The sequence below is a fragment of the Aythya marila genome (genome assembly GCF_965140915.1).
Source record: "Aythya marila genome assembly, chromosome: 1".
In the NCBI taxonomy this organism is placed as follows: domain Eukaryota; kingdom Metazoa; phylum Chordata; class Aves; order Anseriformes; family Anatidae; genus Aythya; species Aythya marila.
Genome location: NC_139042.1, coordinates 201,256,885 through 201,274,719, shown reverse-complemented (window position 1 = coordinate 201,274,719; position 17,835 = coordinate 201,256,885). Strand labels below are relative to the sequence as shown.

General features: G+C 38.7%; 1 protein-coding gene across 11 annotated transcripts in view; it reads right to left on the bottom strand.

Annotated features, from left to right (window-relative positions):
* The window catches only part of USP6NL (USP6 N-terminal like), a 156,495-nt gene that overhangs the window by 27,999 nt on the left and 110,661 nt on the right, over positions 1–17,835 (bottom strand). For all 11 annotated transcript variants that reach the window (XM_082771968.1, XM_082771969.1, XM_082771970.1 and 8 more), the window contains 4 exons: positions 15,827–15,866; positions 11,334–11,414; positions 2,692–2,799; positions 34–143 (listed from right to left, as the gene is read on the bottom strand). In XM_082771968.1, the coding sequence (XP_082628094.1) occupies positions 34–143; positions 2,692–2,799; positions 11,334–11,414; positions 15,827–15,866 (339 nt within the window). The remainder of the gene's footprint in view (positions 1–33; positions 144–2,691; positions 2,800–11,333; positions 11,415–15,826; positions 15,867–17,835) is intronic.

Here is a 17,835-nt window from a genome sequence, read left to right as displayed (position 1 = left end):
CGTAAGACAAAACAAAACATTTAATTTACTTACTTAACACCATATCTATCTCGAAACATGATATGATCCCTGTATGTTCGATTTACATCAAGATCAATTTGCCTAATGTCTGGTGAAGACCCTCGTGCTTGACACTTCAATTCCTAGGAAAATGGTACAGAACAGAAGATTAAAATTGCAAGCTCTAAAATAGCAGAAACCTGCCTGTCTGTACAGCTATACTGAAGTATTTGTCATCTCGTGATTTCAAATGTTTAATATAGAATGGCAACTCTGAAGACAACAATATCCAAAACATGCATATAAATACATGAATTCTGTAGAGTCTATCACATTCACACAGCACAAAAGTAAAACACTTCTCTAGTCATCCCCTCTGTCTTTATGTTCTGACCAACCTAGTGGTAGAACAGCTCTACTTCAGCACTTGCTTTAATGTTTTACAATTAAATCCAATTTTGTACTTGAATACATTAGGAAGCCTGCACAGGTTGAACTGTCATATTTTTTACACCTATGGTAATTTTCTTTTGACATTCATTCATTCTTACTTCTGTACCCAAAAGTCGAGTTTGTGAGACATTTCTAGCTCGCTTCAACATGGTATGGTCAAAACGTTATGTCAGAAAAGGCATTTTTACAGAATACCAGGGATAATCATTCATAAGGCAGAACTCCACAGCTTCCAGTTGCAAGAAAACAAATGAAATTTAAAGACAAAAATAAGAAAAATAAAGGGACAAGCATACAATAACAGCCATTCAGTATGTTGAATACCATCAGCAGCTTTAGGCAAACGAGGAATTACCTGTAAATCAAGGAATCAATTGGCAGCAGTCACTAACGAACACAACACAAATCACAGTCTCAATTTCATGCACCTTTCAGTATAATTTAAAGCACTGACATCCAGAATGATTTGTCCCCCAGACAGAAAAGAAGTAGAGAACAGAAAATTTAGAGTTTTAAGATGGTATAAAGACCTAGAGTCTACGATTTGTTGGAATTGCAGAAAAAGAAGCACCCTTGCTATGATGGGAGGCTCTAGTGTGGGCACCCAAAGTTTGAGAAACAGAAAGGGCAAAAGATTAAGAATTGGTGAGTAACTACCCTGCACTGAGAACTGTAAAAAGCTGTCTGACCTACAGCAAAAGCGTGCAGCTTCCTTCTAACTTTAAGGTGTGAAATTTGTATGTGAGAACTGTAACGAGGAGTGTTAATATCACTTAAGGAAATGGGAAAAGCAGACAGCAGTTAAATGAGCTTATCACAAATAAACAAGCTAGGATAATGATGGAAGAAAGTCTACAAAGACATTTTTTGTTTTGCACTTAGCACTAAATGGCATTAATAATCTCTGAAGATGAATTAACATATTTTTAAATGCTTCTAGTTATATTCGCTATTCTTTCCCACAACTACATTACTCAGCATGAACTCCATTTTATCCCTTTTATCCCTTTTTGCCTCTAGTCTTGCTTATGAAGTTAAACAAAATATACCAGTCGGAAAGAGCAACCCATCAGACTAAGGAGTAAGAAATAATTCGAAAGGAAGATCACAGAGACCAAAATTGCGATAACATCAATCTTCTTTCATGACCTTACAAGATCCCTTTTATGCTCAGACCCAGAGTCTCAGCTCCTAAAGAGTGCTATAAAAAATTACCAAGAGCCAAACCCAGCGATGTGTTTCCTTAAAACTCTGGAAGTTGAATTTTTCCCCCCACAGGAATTTAAATGTTTGCTGCCTTTTAAGAAACAAATGCTCTACAATACTAAATTACCTTTCTGTTCAGCTAAACTCTCTTCTAATCCCTTAGCACAGAGACAAACTGAGAGGAAAAGACAGAACATTTAAAATTCAGTTCCCCTTCTGCCCTACTACCCCCTACACATCAACCTCACTCTGCAGTTTGGAGCCTGAAGCTTAGCTCAGGTGGCAATCAGAAAAAGTAGAGATAGAGGAGAAAAGTTTAGAGGAACATAACCAGAATAATTCAAAGGTGATTTTAACTGCTACCCAGCGTGAGGGTGGGGGCTGAGGGTTAACATATAGGTTTTTCTTCACATTTTAATTAGGAATAGGTTAGCTGGTCAATTTGTGCCTGCAGCATTCGGTAGGGTTAACGTCCTGTCATCAGTCACACCTCTGAGAATACCACTGAACTAAACGGACGCTGCTTTTTAAGGGCTCTCCGTGCTTCACTTAGGGACGAGGTGGCAGAAAGGTAGACAGCTTGCTCTGTCAGAGACCCTCCTGACTCTGACCAGATGAAGAAGGTACCAACGCACACCCCTTCAGGACACTGCAACTCCTCTTCCTGATTGATATTCAGCAAAGGCGCTGCTTGCTTAATAGAAATTTCTCAAAGGAGAGCCGTAGTTTCAGAGGTTTGTACCTTCTTATTGGGAGCAGGATTTTGTCTTATTCTGTTTTGCTTTACTTTTAGAAAGGCTTTTGCAAGGATTTGAGGACGGGAAAGGAAATGGAAAGAAAATCAAATAAATTACATGCAGTACAGAACCAAAAAATAAGCTGGTAAAGTGCTTTCCAATCCACGGCCTTTTTCCTAGCTAAATGTGTTTTTTTTAAACACTGCATAATAAAAAAGCTTAATAAAACCTGTAAATATAGTACCTGATATTCTTAAATTAATGATAATAGCAAGTGGAAATGTTTCTAACTCACATTGTAGAAGTCTTTCATTTCTTTTTTCATTTTAGGGACATCAAGTAGCAAAGACCAAACTTGTCCTCTGAACTGCAACGGGATCCCTTTATAAATTCTCCTGTGGAACTGTAAAAAGAAAAAGAAAACATGAATGCAGCACAATCTACAAAGTTCCGAACAAAAGGAACAGTGACACACAACACGGTAACGAGAAAAAAGCAAATTATGGCAGTTCTCCTGGCAAAGGGACAACCTGCTGAGGATGAGACTAGAGACACCATCTGGGACCTCTGCTGATGGGATCGGCAGAGGAACAGGGAACAAAATGGATGCCAAGGCATCATCCACACAGGTGATGCTGACAAGTCAGACCAGCACGTAGACAGGTCTACCAAAACTGTATCACCTCTGCTGTGCTGAGCTTACTCTAAAAATATTGGGAAGACAACTGCAAATTTGGTAATTTACACTTTCCTTTTTTCTTTTTTCTCAACACAAGGGTTTCAGGACAAGCCACAAATAACTCATTGTAATTATCAGCTATAAATGGGAACGGTGAAAGGCAATCAGCAGCATCACAAAGCTCCAAAAATTAACAGTTAAAAAAAAAAAAAAAACAAAAAGAACACATTACTGATTTTCAAATTCTTGCAGAACCATAACAGCGCGCTGAAATGTATGCATGCATGCCACGAACATGAGCTTGCTGGAAATACGGCAAGTGCAAGCTAAAGAGTTCAGACCATATTTCTAAGATAATGAGTTTTTTCCTGAATGCATTATTAAAACATATTTGCACAAAAATAAATAAAGAAATAAATGTACATACCAGCTATAGTTTCTAAGACTACAGAAAAGACTACAGGGTGACCTAACAACATTGCTCAGAGCACAACTTTTGGCACTGAAATATAAAATTAAAATTTCCCCTTCCTGAGGGTCAGAAGGGGACGACTCAGTACCTGGCGAAGTGGAGTAGTTATATAAACTATCTATCTCGTGTCAGTCTTGCCTCTGACATGTCACGGCTCCTCTACTCTGATTCAGTGGTTTGGTTCTCACTGGGCTTATTTGAAAAATCAGCAGCACTGACAACTGTCTTCCCTGCTTCTCTTCCAATTACAGTTCTTTTTGCTGCAGCACTTAGGAGCACGAAGATCCTCTAAACAGAGAAAGACAGGCTAGCTCTCTTAAGTCTTGGCTTCGTGCAGCCAGGAGAGACCCGAGGCAAGCAAAGCCTCGGACCGATGGGGCATTAGGAACTCTAAAAAAATAAAAGTTAGCATCTTTATCAAAAAAACAGACAACTCTTACAAAGGGAAAGAACCTTTCTGAAGTTCCGCTCTCTGCTTTTGCCATTATTTTTGTAGCGGCACAGTGACAACCAGATTCTTTAAAAGGACAAAATACGCAGGACCCCTCCCCAAATGAACCATTCTTTTACTTAACCTGCAAGTTAGAATTTAAATTTCAAATGACAAAGCCATCATGTCCTTTAAACAATTAGAAGAGTTACGTTTATAGCCTAAGAAATACTTTAAAAGACCCCCTCCCCCCCGAAGAACAGGTCTTTTTTTCTCTCTCATATTTCATGTCTCCAGTTCAGAAAGATTAATGACCCACACACTGCAGCATGTGTATAAACCTCACATAGTTTGAGATATATCAGATCTTTGACAGTGTTTTTAAGGCCAGAAAGGATCCCTATCTGGATTTTAGAATGCCTCCCTCTTCCACAGGTCTTTTGATGGTTCTCCAAGGGAAACACAACCTAGAAGGGTTACAACTGTTTTCTCCATCCCTTTTTTATCGCAAAAGATGCTACAGCAATCCTGGAGGCCATCCACACAGAAAATGTTGTGAGGTATGAGCTTTTTGAGGAGGCTTTGATGCTTTATTGCTATTAAAATTGTTTAAGCAGCAGTTTCCTGCAAGGAAAAAGAATAAGCCACAGGGCTACAAAGCACGCTCCTACAGATGTATATCCAGACTTCATTGGGAATTTCAGTGTTCGTCAACCCAGACACAAGGATAACTGCCTGTGAGAGGATAATTCAGTCTTTTGAAAGCTCAGCAACACCAATTGCAGTGGTGTCATTCTGCAGAGAGATTAGCCTGTCTGTTGGAAACCAGAACGAGCCAAATTTGCCAACCTTATCTGCTAACTTGAAAGGACGCAGCAGCGTTACAAGTCCCCAACGACATCTAGCTGTGCTCCTCAGACCCACAGTACAACAACAGTGTATCTTGATAACAAGCATTGTCCCCAGTCCATTATCATTGTGTAACTCATTACCAAATGCCTCCAACAACTGAGAGCTTGCTGGTGAACAGAATAGGCTGAAAAGAAGAAATTCTCCAGATGATTCTTGTTCTAAATGAATATTTTTGGAGAAGGCTAAGGTGGGCATTAGAGGCCAAAAAGATGCCGTGGTGATACTAGTTTCTTACTGAAATTGCATTAAAACAAATTCAAACCACCCAAACTGTGGATTTTCTTTTTTTTTTTTTTTCCTTAGGACACAAAGCTGAAGGAGCACAGTCGGTTTTTCAGCTGACTTTTTTGTTTTCCCATCCTCTGGATTTCTCAGACTGGAACAACCAAACACTCGAGTTCTTGAAGTAGCAAGTAAAAACCGAGATAGAGACCACTGGAAGTACTTTTAAAAGAAAAGTTTGAAAAATGAGTTAGAAAATGTAACTTTAAAAGGATTGGAAAGCACACAGACACTGGCAGGTCCAATGTCCCACTGTAATTCTGTGAACAGTCAGAAAGCGAGGAAGTATTTTCAGTTGCTGGGATCAGAAACAGTGCACTACCTGGTAGAATAAACCTAACTAACATTCAGAGCTTTTTACAAACCATTTCAGATCTGTATCCAGTCGACTCTGCTGTTAGCCTGTTCTTTTAGTTAGACAAAGCAGCAAGCTCTCAGTCAGCCCAAAACGTTACAAGATCCTGGCTACAGGTTCAGCAGAACACCAGATCAGGAACTTTCGCTGTCTGCCGGATGGACCAGAGAAATGTAACTCAAGAAGAGGCTCTTTCATGGCTTAGGCTCCATTGCACAAACAATAATGTAGAAAATTGTTAATGCTTCTTTCCACGGAATGGCAAACGACCATGTGCTGCATCTCAGGGCTGGGGGAAACACGTGCTTCAGAGCAAAATTCATTTCTGGTAACCATTCAGTCACCAAACAGTTAAAGAATATACAAAGGAGCAACCTGATTATTAGCCAATTGAACTTCTTTCCCATACGTACCATACTACTGCCCTCTGCTGTCTCTTATTTCCACATATAAGTTTAACTTACGTTGAAAACTGCTGGGTTGGATTTGTATTCTTGCAGACCCCTAATCAATTCTTCAGCTCTCCCTAAAGTAACCATTAAAATAAGTAGAAAACTCAGCAAGTTACTTTCCTTAATCTCCACAGAGGCAGAAGAGAAAGTAATCAGTCAATCTTCAACGAACTCATTAAAAGTTAGGCTTTCTTAAGATAGTAGCTCTAAGGAAGATTCAAGCAGATGAGCTTATAATTCAGATAACTGTGGTACGAAAATGGGCATCATCCACAGAATGGTGTTATGGCATCTGGGATGTTCCCATCAGCATAGGGCCTTATGGGGAAAAAAAAGACATCCTCAGGAGATAGAATCATGTAAACACAACTTAAAAATATAGGGTCAAATTCTGTGCCATGCTCAGCATGACAGAGTTGTTATAAACTCTTGCAATTATTACTAATGGTGTTGATTTTGTAGCAGACAGGACACACGCACACATGGAGGGAACCTATCACCTGCGAATTCAAAAGGAGATTCTTGGGCCAAAAGAGATAGGACCTCCTGCACATTGCATTTTCCCACAGTGAAATGAGCCTAGATAGAACGAATTTTGAAAAGCTTACAAAAGAGAAAAAAAAGTCCATTAGATGTGGAATATCCCAAATAAATCTCAGCCATCTTCTCAAATAACGAAGTCCAAAACACCCACTATTCAAAGTGAACTCTATGAAAATAAAAAATAAAAAAAGGAAACTTACAGCCTGCCCTTTCTTCCCCTGCCCCAATCTTCCAAGTTCATCCATCCACCCGACTCCTGGCCAAGAAACGAGGCCACTATCACACAGCACAGGTCTAAGAGCAGAGACTGGCAGTCTAGCTGCTGCCAGATACAAGGCCAGCTTTCAAAAAGCAAGCTCTCAGGTATGTCAGGAAGAGCTGCACGTGACGCAGAGGGACTCTGCCACCTCAAAGAGAATCAGTGATGAGAGGCACGAGAATTAAAATCTGAAGTCCCACAAGAAAGTATATTTATAATGAAAAGAATGTGTATTTATAAAGGCTGCTGCCTTTAGAGGTTCTTCAGCTTCTGTCGATTGCATAAAAGGAAGAAGTGCAAAGACAAGAGTTGCTAAATCTCATTCAAAAAAAAAATCTGAGGAGTGCGAAGAGGGTTCTTCATTACGGCTCGGTGTTCAGACTCCAGACTAAGTGGAGACTTGATTATTATATTCTGTGTGAATGCCAGAACAGCTGGAAATTGCCAGCTACCCTGATTGTTTCTCTTTTTCCTTTCCCTCTCAATTTAGGCAACTTCAGTCACAGCTAGATGAAGGTAGACAGTGAAAGACAGCAATACTTTGGTGGCAATACTCAGATGGGAATATAACGGTTTTATTTAATCTTTCCTGAAAGTTATGATCATACTAAGACAGGAAAGATTCAATATCTGAGGTAGCTGATCGTGCCCTGGACTATTAAGCAGCAGAATACAAATAGGAAATAAAAGCATAAGCTAGAGAAACATGACACAGAGACACAAACTTTGCTGCTCTGTGACACTCCGTGCATGAGAAGTGACTGTGGGGGAGCAGCAAGCTGTGTGTGATTGCTATTTGTCAGAACAAAGACATGAGGACAGTGCCACCTTTCAGAGACTGGTGTCAGTAAGAATCGAGATGACTGCACTGAAAAGATGCCTAAATAATCACGCACGAATCAAAGAGCCTGCACGGAGTTGTACTCGGGTTCATTTCCATTATGTTGGCTTTCATTACCTATAAATCGTTATTCAAATAGGGGAGAGACTGGCATTTTCCTCGTTCAGTCTTCTCCAGTTGCTCGTGGTCACACGTTGCTGCCCTCCTCCTAGGCATAGAATTCCTAATGGGAAAGCAGGATGGAACCCCCAGAGCCCCCACCTCTGCATATTTAATATTCGTCTGCAATAAATGTCAGGGGAAGATGTAAACTGAAGCATCTCGTGCACACACACATCAGTGTGCAAACGTTTTCTCATAATTCTCCTTGCAGAGTTATGAAGGGAAAAATTAAGGAAGCAGCCCCAGGGCATCTCTGCAAAAGCAAACTAAAAGAAAACTGCATTTTGCAATTAGGAATATGTCAGCTTGGGATACTGTAATCAAATTTACGGATTCATTTATGGTATATGTAAAGTACAAACAGATTTCTCCAAGCCAAAGCTATTTTAGCTGTATGTTGTGAAGGGTCATTACAGAAGGGCTCTCTGAAGTCCCATACTTTGTAACACCTACCTGTGACACCAGTACTTTCTCTCCTCCCTCTCTCAAGTATGCCATTTTCCAAAACCACACCAGCACTACAGTTATAATCTCTAACCCTACAATTATTGTTTCTGCTGATTTTTTTTGTTGCAGCAATGCTCCCTTCAGTGCTGTTTCAAAACAACACTGATTTCAGGCGCAGGCTGACCGCACAGACACCACAGGAGCACAAAGTGAAGTGAATCCTGTAAGACACAGGCTGTTCTTTTTCTTTAGTAACTTGTTCCTCTAGTGTTAACCACCTCATCCTTCAAGCGAAGGCAGAAAACAAGAGGCAGGAATTGTTCTTGCAACCTGTTTCCACTCTTCAAAAAGTGGGGTTGGGAAACTGGTGCCTTCTTCCAGTCCGTTTTCAGATGGAAACTGTCGTTAGTTGCTAATTTTGTACAATCCTCAGAACATCACCTGGCTTTCCATAAAGGGCAGCAACAAATAATGTCCAATTTTCCACTGCGTGTTAAGGAGGAGGAGGGGGTAGATTCTTTATTTTCTATATTCTGGTTCACTTACCACATCAGATGCAAGAAAGACTAACAATAACATCCTTGTTTTTGAAGTCTCATGTGCTCCATCAGAACTCAGCAATCACTGATTTTTTTTCCTAGCCTCCAGCAAGGTTCACCCCTTTTAGGAACATACTGAATTATTCCTGCCTCTATTTATAGTTCAGTCTATAATTTGTTACATGAACTGAAGCCTCTTCTGCTCAGCTGACCTGCTATACCTTCTGCATGCTTGGTGAACAGAGGATTATTCTGGTAAACTGGTGTACAATGGACGGACATCATGGGCAGCTGAAAACGAAGGCTGCTGCTGCTTGGACAACGCACAGCTATTGTGTTACCTGAAAGGTCACATCTGACATACTCTCTGCAAACTAAGTAGCTGTTATACAGGGTTTTTTGACTATCCCCTTGATTTGTGTGAACATAAATGATCTTCAAATCACCCCAATAAAGAAACAAACCAGGAGTGCTATAACCTCTAGCTTTTTCTTCCAGGAATAGGAAGTAGCATTGTAGGAAAAACTTGGGAAAAAGAAAGATTACTTTTTCATAAATAAATATAAATTAAAAAAAAAAAAAAATCCTCTAACTTTTTAATAATATCCTGAAAAACATCAATAACTGCTTTTGGTACTTTTAAGAATAGCAAAGTACCAGAGCTTCTAGTCTCAGAATCGAAGGCAGCATGCATGCATCCGTGGGGAACATCATGAGAAAAGTTCTTCCTCTGCTTCAGTTGGAGTATCTAATTTCTCTGCTTTTCATGGTAACAAGCATTCTTGCCTCCATCTCTCCATCCAAAGCTCCTCCACGTTGCACAGAACAATTTGCTACCCTTTTGTTCCACTAAGGGAGCAAGCTAAGTCTGCAGGCCACTCATCCAGGCAGTGGCTGGGATGTGCCACAGCTGTCAGCAAAAGAGCAGCAGGAGTCCCCTGCAAAGCACAACATCACCAGAAGTGTCAGAGCTCCAATAGGAAATGCAAGTTTTGAGCCCTATTGAGGAGAAGAGGAATTTGGTTCCGGGAAGCTCGTATCCTGTGCATTAACCACCAGACAGCCAGAGCAGGATTTGTTCTGAAAACCTCCTCAGAGCACAGTGCTGGGAGCCCAGCCTCTCCAGGAAGATCTTCCCCAGCCAGAATTCTTCCATGCTTTCACTATTGAACAGTTTTAAGATGATCAAGAGTATATTTACAGCAAATAAACTATTCATATGATAGCCTTGACTTACTTTTCAAAGTGACTAAAAGCACTTAGCACTTAATGGCATACCCAACATAACCCAACTTCTGTCTTTACTCCCTGACCATTATTTGTAATCCAGTAGGTTCAAAGTAATTCTGGAACTAAAAACCCCAAAAGCAGTTTTAAGAGCATGAATGGATAATTCAATTACTTTAAAAATTCACCCATAATTTCACATGGAAAGTCGTTTCACTCCTTTTATGTTCTGTTGTTGTCACTGTTCTCTTCTAATCCAGAAATGCTGGGTATAGGTAAGGAGCTGCCAGCATAGTCAGGGATTTATCCCTGAACAGTTCTTTCATACTGGTCTCAAAATAAAAGCCCATCAAGATAGAAAGTGTTCTATTGAAAAGCAGATCCCATTCATGCTATCAAAAAAAAAATCACTTCTCTTATTATGAATGCTGTGTTGCAGATGATTTACAGAAAAACAGACTTTTTCCTCCTGTAAGGGATGATAAGGCACAGGATGGCTTCCTATACTTTTTGCTTTGAAGCTTACGCAGTGAAACTCTCCTTTTAGCAAAGGATATCTTGGGATATCCTAAGATATCTCTGCTGGCAAGCATGAAAAGGTAAACATCAAGTGCCCCACAAAATACCCCACATTATGACTAATCAGTTTCCTTGGAGAGTTATTTAAGGCAGTTTTCAATGAACAGAAGACACCCTAGGCTGTTCAGTAAACCTAAGTTGCAAAAAAAATAAATAAATAAAAAGGAAACCACAGAAGAAAATAAGATTAATAATAAAAAACCTCTCAGATCTTAGTAAGATTCTTTTGAGGTACTGGTGGCATATCTTTAAATATTAATTACTACAATATCCAGCATACAAATTAATTAAAAAAACCATCCTCACGTTAAAATTCATAACCTTTGAAAGGGGGTTGTATGATTCCTGCAGAGTTCAGCTATTCCCGTTCAAATGTATTCTCTCTTTTCAAGCTTACACTGATCTTCATTTTTTTTCCCTTCCTTCCCATTCTCAAGGTGTAATCAAATACTACTTCTGATACACACCAACTAACTGCAAGACAAGACAAGGCAAGGTTTCATCTGCTCCACAAATTATTCTGCAGTCCTATGAATGCAGGACACTACGTGACCCTAGTTCTGAACCCACAGCACAAGCACAATGCAGTACAACACACTATTACTGGGAATGATGAGCAGACACGATATTGTCCTTCAAAATTCCTTGCATTTGGAAAAAAAATGTGTATTTTTATAATCAGAAAATAAGACATCCTAATTTAAGGTTACATATTCATTTGGAAGCGATAACTAAAGAAAAAGCAGGCGTAACTTTACCTTTTCACTATTCTTGTATTTCTCCCAGCTTTTCAGCATCTTAAGCCATTTTGTAGTTCTTTCGATTTCAAGGTGCTTTTGCTGAAATGAAATCAGAATATTTTTAAAAATCTTTTCAAAATGAGTACATTAAAAATTATTTATTTAATGTATTTTTTAAAATATTGAGAAAAAAATATTATAATATCATCAACTTCTGGTCTCCTCACATCTAAGAACAGCAACAAAGAATAACATCAGTTAAATTAAATTCCTCTTACAAAGTACTATTTTACATAGTGCTGACAACAAAGGTTTCTGCTGGTCTTTGGCTGCCTGTTTTTGGGGATGTTTTAAGTTCAAGATTTGTAGAAGTTTCTTCTCTACACCTTTTTGACAAATAAAAAAAAAAAAAAAAAAACCTTGCTCCTATACTCAGTAATGTTTCAGGCTGCAATTTCTGCTGCAAGCATTTTAAGTTAGCTGGCTCTGAAATCAGAGCCTTCTTTAATCAAGACACAATTAGCTGTTTTAGTTCCTAGAGTTTCCTGGCACTTTGGCTTTTCACAGTCAAAAATCCATACTAAGTGAGTCTGGATGATAAGAAGAGGTAGTATTTTTACAGCCCAGTTTTACACACTGTAAAGAAGGCTACATCTCCCTAATTACACTAGAAAGCTAACTATTAACTGTGATGTCTGTGGGGGAAGTGAGGTTGTTTTTTATGAAACTATTTCAACTGCTGCATAATGCTTTGGAGCTGAGGATTTTCCAGGAACAGTGAAAAAGCTGAAGCAGAAAACTTGTCTGTGGTTACTGCTTTCTTGTCAAACCTGAATATTCAGGGGTTTGGTAAAGCTCAGCTCCTCCACTTCAATTCTTGGTAAGACAGGAAGGATGTTCTGATTCATATGGTCAGCGATAAATTGATGTAAGAATATTCAGAGTAATTTCTGCAGGACACTGGAAACTTATTAATACTTTATATCTGAAGTGTGGGGGATAATATAAATGAAAACTATTACTTATTGTCTCAACTGAATTTTAAATGTATTTCTAGCTTTTACTCCCCATCAGATTTTATGTATTTTTTCTTGTCTACCAACACAATAAAATGGGAAAGGAATGTTTAATCCAGGAGCACAAAGCCTTCAACTAACAAATTGCAAATCAGTGCCTGCCTAGATCCATCCCAACCCTGATTCAGTCCGTAAAACATCTTGGAAATAAAGGGGTTTTGGTTTTGTGTTTTGTCATTGTTATTTGAATAGTTATTTTTATTTCCACCTGTCCAACAGAAGTATAAGTTATGTGGAAATAATTCCTTCTACCATCTCAGTCTTACTTATCTAGCTCTTCACGTTGCAATCAACTGCTCACATTCTTGTTCAGGCTCCATGCTGTATTTAGGAAAGTCTCAAGTACTTCTTATTTTTTCAAATAATATTTAAAGCCCTTTCTGAAGAGTTAGGTTAGAAGGAAACCATACAAAAAGTACTGCTTCCCAAATCTGATAGGTTTTATGTTATTGCTTCTGATTCTCTTCCACACTCTGAACCTCTGTGAGAAATCAGCATTTTTAGCATATCAGAAGTAGATGGTCCCCAGGCATAGTTTCCACTGCTCGAATAACACTGCTGTCAAGTTAGAAAAGGTCTCTGCCCTCAACAGGTTGTTTAGATAATTGGTAAGAAAAATAAAAATCTACCTGCTCCTACAGTCTTTTTGTTTGCATGTTTGATCTACTTTGAAGATTTTTGGTCTTTTGAGCCAGAAGCTCACTTCAATTGTATGTTTGTTCAAGCTTTTATGCCTTCTGTGTCAATTTATCCCAGTACTCAAGCAATGCTGCCGTACTCAAAATAACAATTATTTTTTCTGTGTTTGGTTGTTGAGAACTTTTAGCTTTTTTTTTTTAAAGGCTGAATTATGTTCACTTTCATGTCTAGCAGGTGCGCCACCAAATACACGGATAGATCTGAAGCAGCTCATTGCAGAATAGAGGGCTGCTGCTGCTGCTCTTTTAGGCAAGTTCCATGTAGTTGTCACCAAAAAAAAAAATCCATTTATCTCCCTTCTGAGTACGTTATCCACTTTGAAGCATTCTTGCCATAGGGAATAACAGAATCCCTGACTGAAAAAGAAAAGGTCTCTCACTCTCGTGTCAGTAAATAATACACTAATGAGAACACGAAGCGTGAAGTTCTGCTGGCAAGCACTTTTGGCTGCATCTTTTGTGCAGCGCTCTTCCTTCCTCAATGGCAAGCGTGCTAGAGCTGAGCCTTACAGCAAGGCTGCAGCAGGAGCCTCAACAAAACCAGAACTCACTGGACCTGCTCTCTGATGTACAATCAAGTAAATCAAAGACAAAAAACCCACACCACTGAAAATGCCTTACAAAGCATTTCATAGCACTTCATAAACAGTCTGACACAGACTCCAGATTTCCTGAGGTCAGTTCCCTGTCCGCCTTTCTCTTCTGGTTCATCTTTCCTCCCCTAGCTTTAGCTCAGATGTGCTGTGTGATTCACATGAAGATTAGTTCATAAAGCAGGACAATGGCTTGGCACATTTAAGTCATCAAATGCCCAGCGAGGTAAACAAAGCATCAAAGGTACATTGCATTCACAGCAATAACGCCTATTCTAAAAGTATAACAGGCAAAAACATGAGCACAAATGTGTGCACAACCTCAGCTTCAGCTTGACATTAGGATGTATATGAAGAATGGAGATTTAAAAGTCACAAGGATATGCACAACCCTTTAGCTAAGCTGCAAGTTAAATCAAAGCATGAGTTAGGAACTCGTGTTTTTTGTGTTGTTTTTGTTTTGTTTTGTTTTTAATTCAGAGTTAAAGCAAAAAAAAAGCAAAAAACTTTAACAGATTTTGCACAGAAAGCTTCCAGTGTTAGCCTCTATCAACATGACACATTCATTGTCCTGTGAATGGTATTTGAAAATAGCAAAGCCTCAACCACCACTGATAGAAGGCAGATAAGCCTCAAACCAGCAGAGGTCAGGATATCATCAGGAGTACAACCAGGAGTCTAACACAGGAGCATTACTGCACAATTATAAAAAGAAACTAGGTTTGCAACTTAACATTGATTCAATAAATACAGTTTCTATGCTGACATTTTGTCTGAGACAGCATGAATAAAATATGGGACAAAGAACTGAGACACTGTTTTCACCCAATAATTTAAGGCTAACAACATAGTCACAGCGAAACAGAGCTTCAAAACACATGTACCACAATAATTGCAAGCTGTCTAATGTTTATGCTCATAGGCTCACCACCCTGCTGTGTCCTGATGGAAATGAAATTATATATAGTCTTACTGTGTTATTAAATGTAATGGAACATGGCAGGAAAATGCAACTTATTTCAGGCTGTGTATGCAGAAATACACTTGAACTGATGCAAAACATAAGGGACTCTGAAGTTCACTTCTGAGAAATGCTTCTTGCTAGCCCTGTACTGATCCCCTGTTGACTTCTCCACAGAAGCTCAAAGTACTTCACATATGGAAATGTTGCTCCAAGTCCTCAGAGCTGAGCTTCCTTAAGACAAGTCACTCCACCCCTCTTCCAAACACTCTAATGATTTGTGCAGCCAAGAGAGAGGACTAAACTTACAGTTTTGAGTTAAATTAAACTTACAGCTTTCAGCGTTTCACAATGAGTTTTCTTACGATACAGATCAGCACGAATCTGATCAAGTCCTAGAGATAAGAAGGGGACTGACAGAAAATGCCCACAGTATTGAAAGGCACACATCTAGGCCCAGACAAGCAGATACTCTGTTCCCAGTGATTTTAATAAAAGCTCAATAAAATCGAAAGGTCAGCTCCCAGACTTGTCCTCCAGCATCCTCCCTCAGTGGGAGGCCTTTTGGACTGCGGCCTGCACTGCCTGTTGACAGGTCTTACACATCTACAACACCCCTGGCTTGTCAACTCAGCATTACAAGGCTGTAATCACGCTGCAGTGACTGACATCCAGGTCACCCATCACTGTTTCTATAGAAAAGCACGCTGCACATGCCAGGGGAAGGCAGCAGATGCCTCAGCACCAGAGGTGCCACCTCACTTGGCCAAATCCCCCGGGCAGTGCAGCTGACGGCAGCTGTGGCACCGCCATGATGCTGCTCACCCCGGACAAGTGCCTGCCAGCTGGGTCCCCATTAGGGCAGGGCTGGGCAGAATTTGTTAAACAGCTCTGTTTACATAAATAAATAACATAAATAGCTCGATCACATGATGGGTGAGGAAAATCTATGTCTCACTGCGACTAGTAATGACATTATCGTGTGGGCCCCCAAGGGATCTGGAGGCTAGTTAACAAGGCCTCAAGGGACATAGTCCTTCTGGGACTTCCATCATGTTTCTCCAGGAATGCAAATCACTAAAATGTTTCATCTCCTAATTTCACAACAATTTATATTTTTAAAAAATCCGGAATCTGTAAGAGTTTGCTTCCTAGTTAAAAAACTGGAGGACACTGAACTTACCTTCTCTATTGCTGCATCATGGACAGGAAGCTCTTCTGGACTGAAAACAAAGAAAAAATTCATATTAATCTACAAAAAAAAATCATTTTCTCTAGGTCACATTACAAGTGATCTTCTATAATAGCAATATGTAGTAATGAATGAGTAAACGAGAAGTCTCAGCTTCAGACAGGTATGACATGGTACCCTTGGAATTTAGTTTTTAAACACAGCAAGATTCACGTTTTAAGTAAAAAAAATAAAATTAATATTGAAACTTCTAAATCAGAACAGACTGTAGAACTTCAAGAGAAGAGGACTTTACCAGAATAATAATTAATAATAATAATCATCATAATCATGATAATTTTTCTGTTAAAGTACCCTGGGCTGTACTACTCACCTGAAACCAGAATTTTCTTTAAACATACACAGCAATTTTAAATTAAAAGTTGCTTTAATGAAAATTTTTCAAACCATTGCATATTTTGTGTGCAGCTTTATTTTTTAGAAATCCAGCTATTCCCAAACCTGAGAATCCGAACCCCATTCCATGCATTTTTAACCTAAACAGCTTCATTTACTTGACCATATAATTAAAATAATTAAAATACCCCTAAAAAGTTTTCCCTTCTTTTCTATTGCACCCTGTGAAAGGCACAGAGACTTTGCTTGACTTAGGAGAGTTAACTTTTTTTTTTTTTTAAGTTTAAAATTTTCACTCTGATGAACAGGGAGAAGGTGACAAAAAGTTTTATTAGTAGGTATCTAATTAATATTTTAAAATAAATTTATTTCACTTCTTAACCTAACTAAAAAGACGGGTTATGAAGAAAAAACTTGAAAAGCAGCCTTTTATCGGATATTTTCTGGCTTTATATTATTTTAGTTTCATTCTGAGGGCTCTAACTTATATTTTTCTTATCAAAGAAACCTATGTTTTTCATATCAAAAGTAACTAAACCGCTTTGATGCCAAATGAGACTTCCTTCCTTTGTATGCATCGTCTGCAGCTCCTGAAAACATAGCAGCTCATCTAAGCAGCAAGGCTCCCCTTTTCTGCTCTACAGATCAGATAAATAACATACCCAACAAAACCCACCTTGAAAAGGGACAATAAATCCTTCCCAATAAGAACAAGAAAAAATAGAAGAGTAAAAAGAAGAGTCCTTACTAAGTCTTAATATTTTGAAAGAATAACTACTCACATCATCACAGCTGTCTGTGGCAAGGACACTAAAACCCACCAGTTTAGACCAGTATTAAATTTGTGCAAGGGTGAAAAATATCCTTAATGGGAAAAACTACAGAAGTTGAGATGGAAATTGAAATCTGCCTTCCCTCCTATGTTGATGAAGCCAATATAAGAATAGTCCAACGCAAAACACTTAAGTTATATTTATATTTTATTTCATTTAAAGACTTAAGAGATGCAGTTTCAAATTCAGAAGTTTTAGTTGAATAATGAAATATATCTGAGTTACTTTACCTAATGAAAAATCTTGTTCAAATCAACATTTTGGAGCCTACAAAAAAACAAATTTTGGAGTCCAAACAAGTCTAAGTTTCCAGTACATACATTAGGAACTAATTTAAAAACCAGCAGAGCTTATCTTTTGACCAGCAAAAAGCATAATCAGTTCATTTTGAAGCACTTCCCAAGTATCTGAGAGTTTTCTTGAAGAGTAACACCAAAACCCAGTATAATCTGATGGAAGTCTCAGTGTCTAATATGCTAGAAAAAGCCTACATCCAGTACCACCTGAAGATGTGATGTGCATCATTGTGTACATCCCCACATAATTAAACTAACAAACTGAAAGTAGGCTCTGTGTATGCCAAATATCACCTAGAAATCTGAACAGAAGTTGAAAAAACATTAATATAATGAGCAAGTGGGAAGAAAAAAAAATGTATCTGCTAATCTGCTTTAGTTTTTTGTTTTTAATTACACAGATTGCTACGCCTTTCAACTTTACTTTGAATTTTCAGTTCTTTAATGACCTCTTCTCCTCTCCTCACGCCAAATT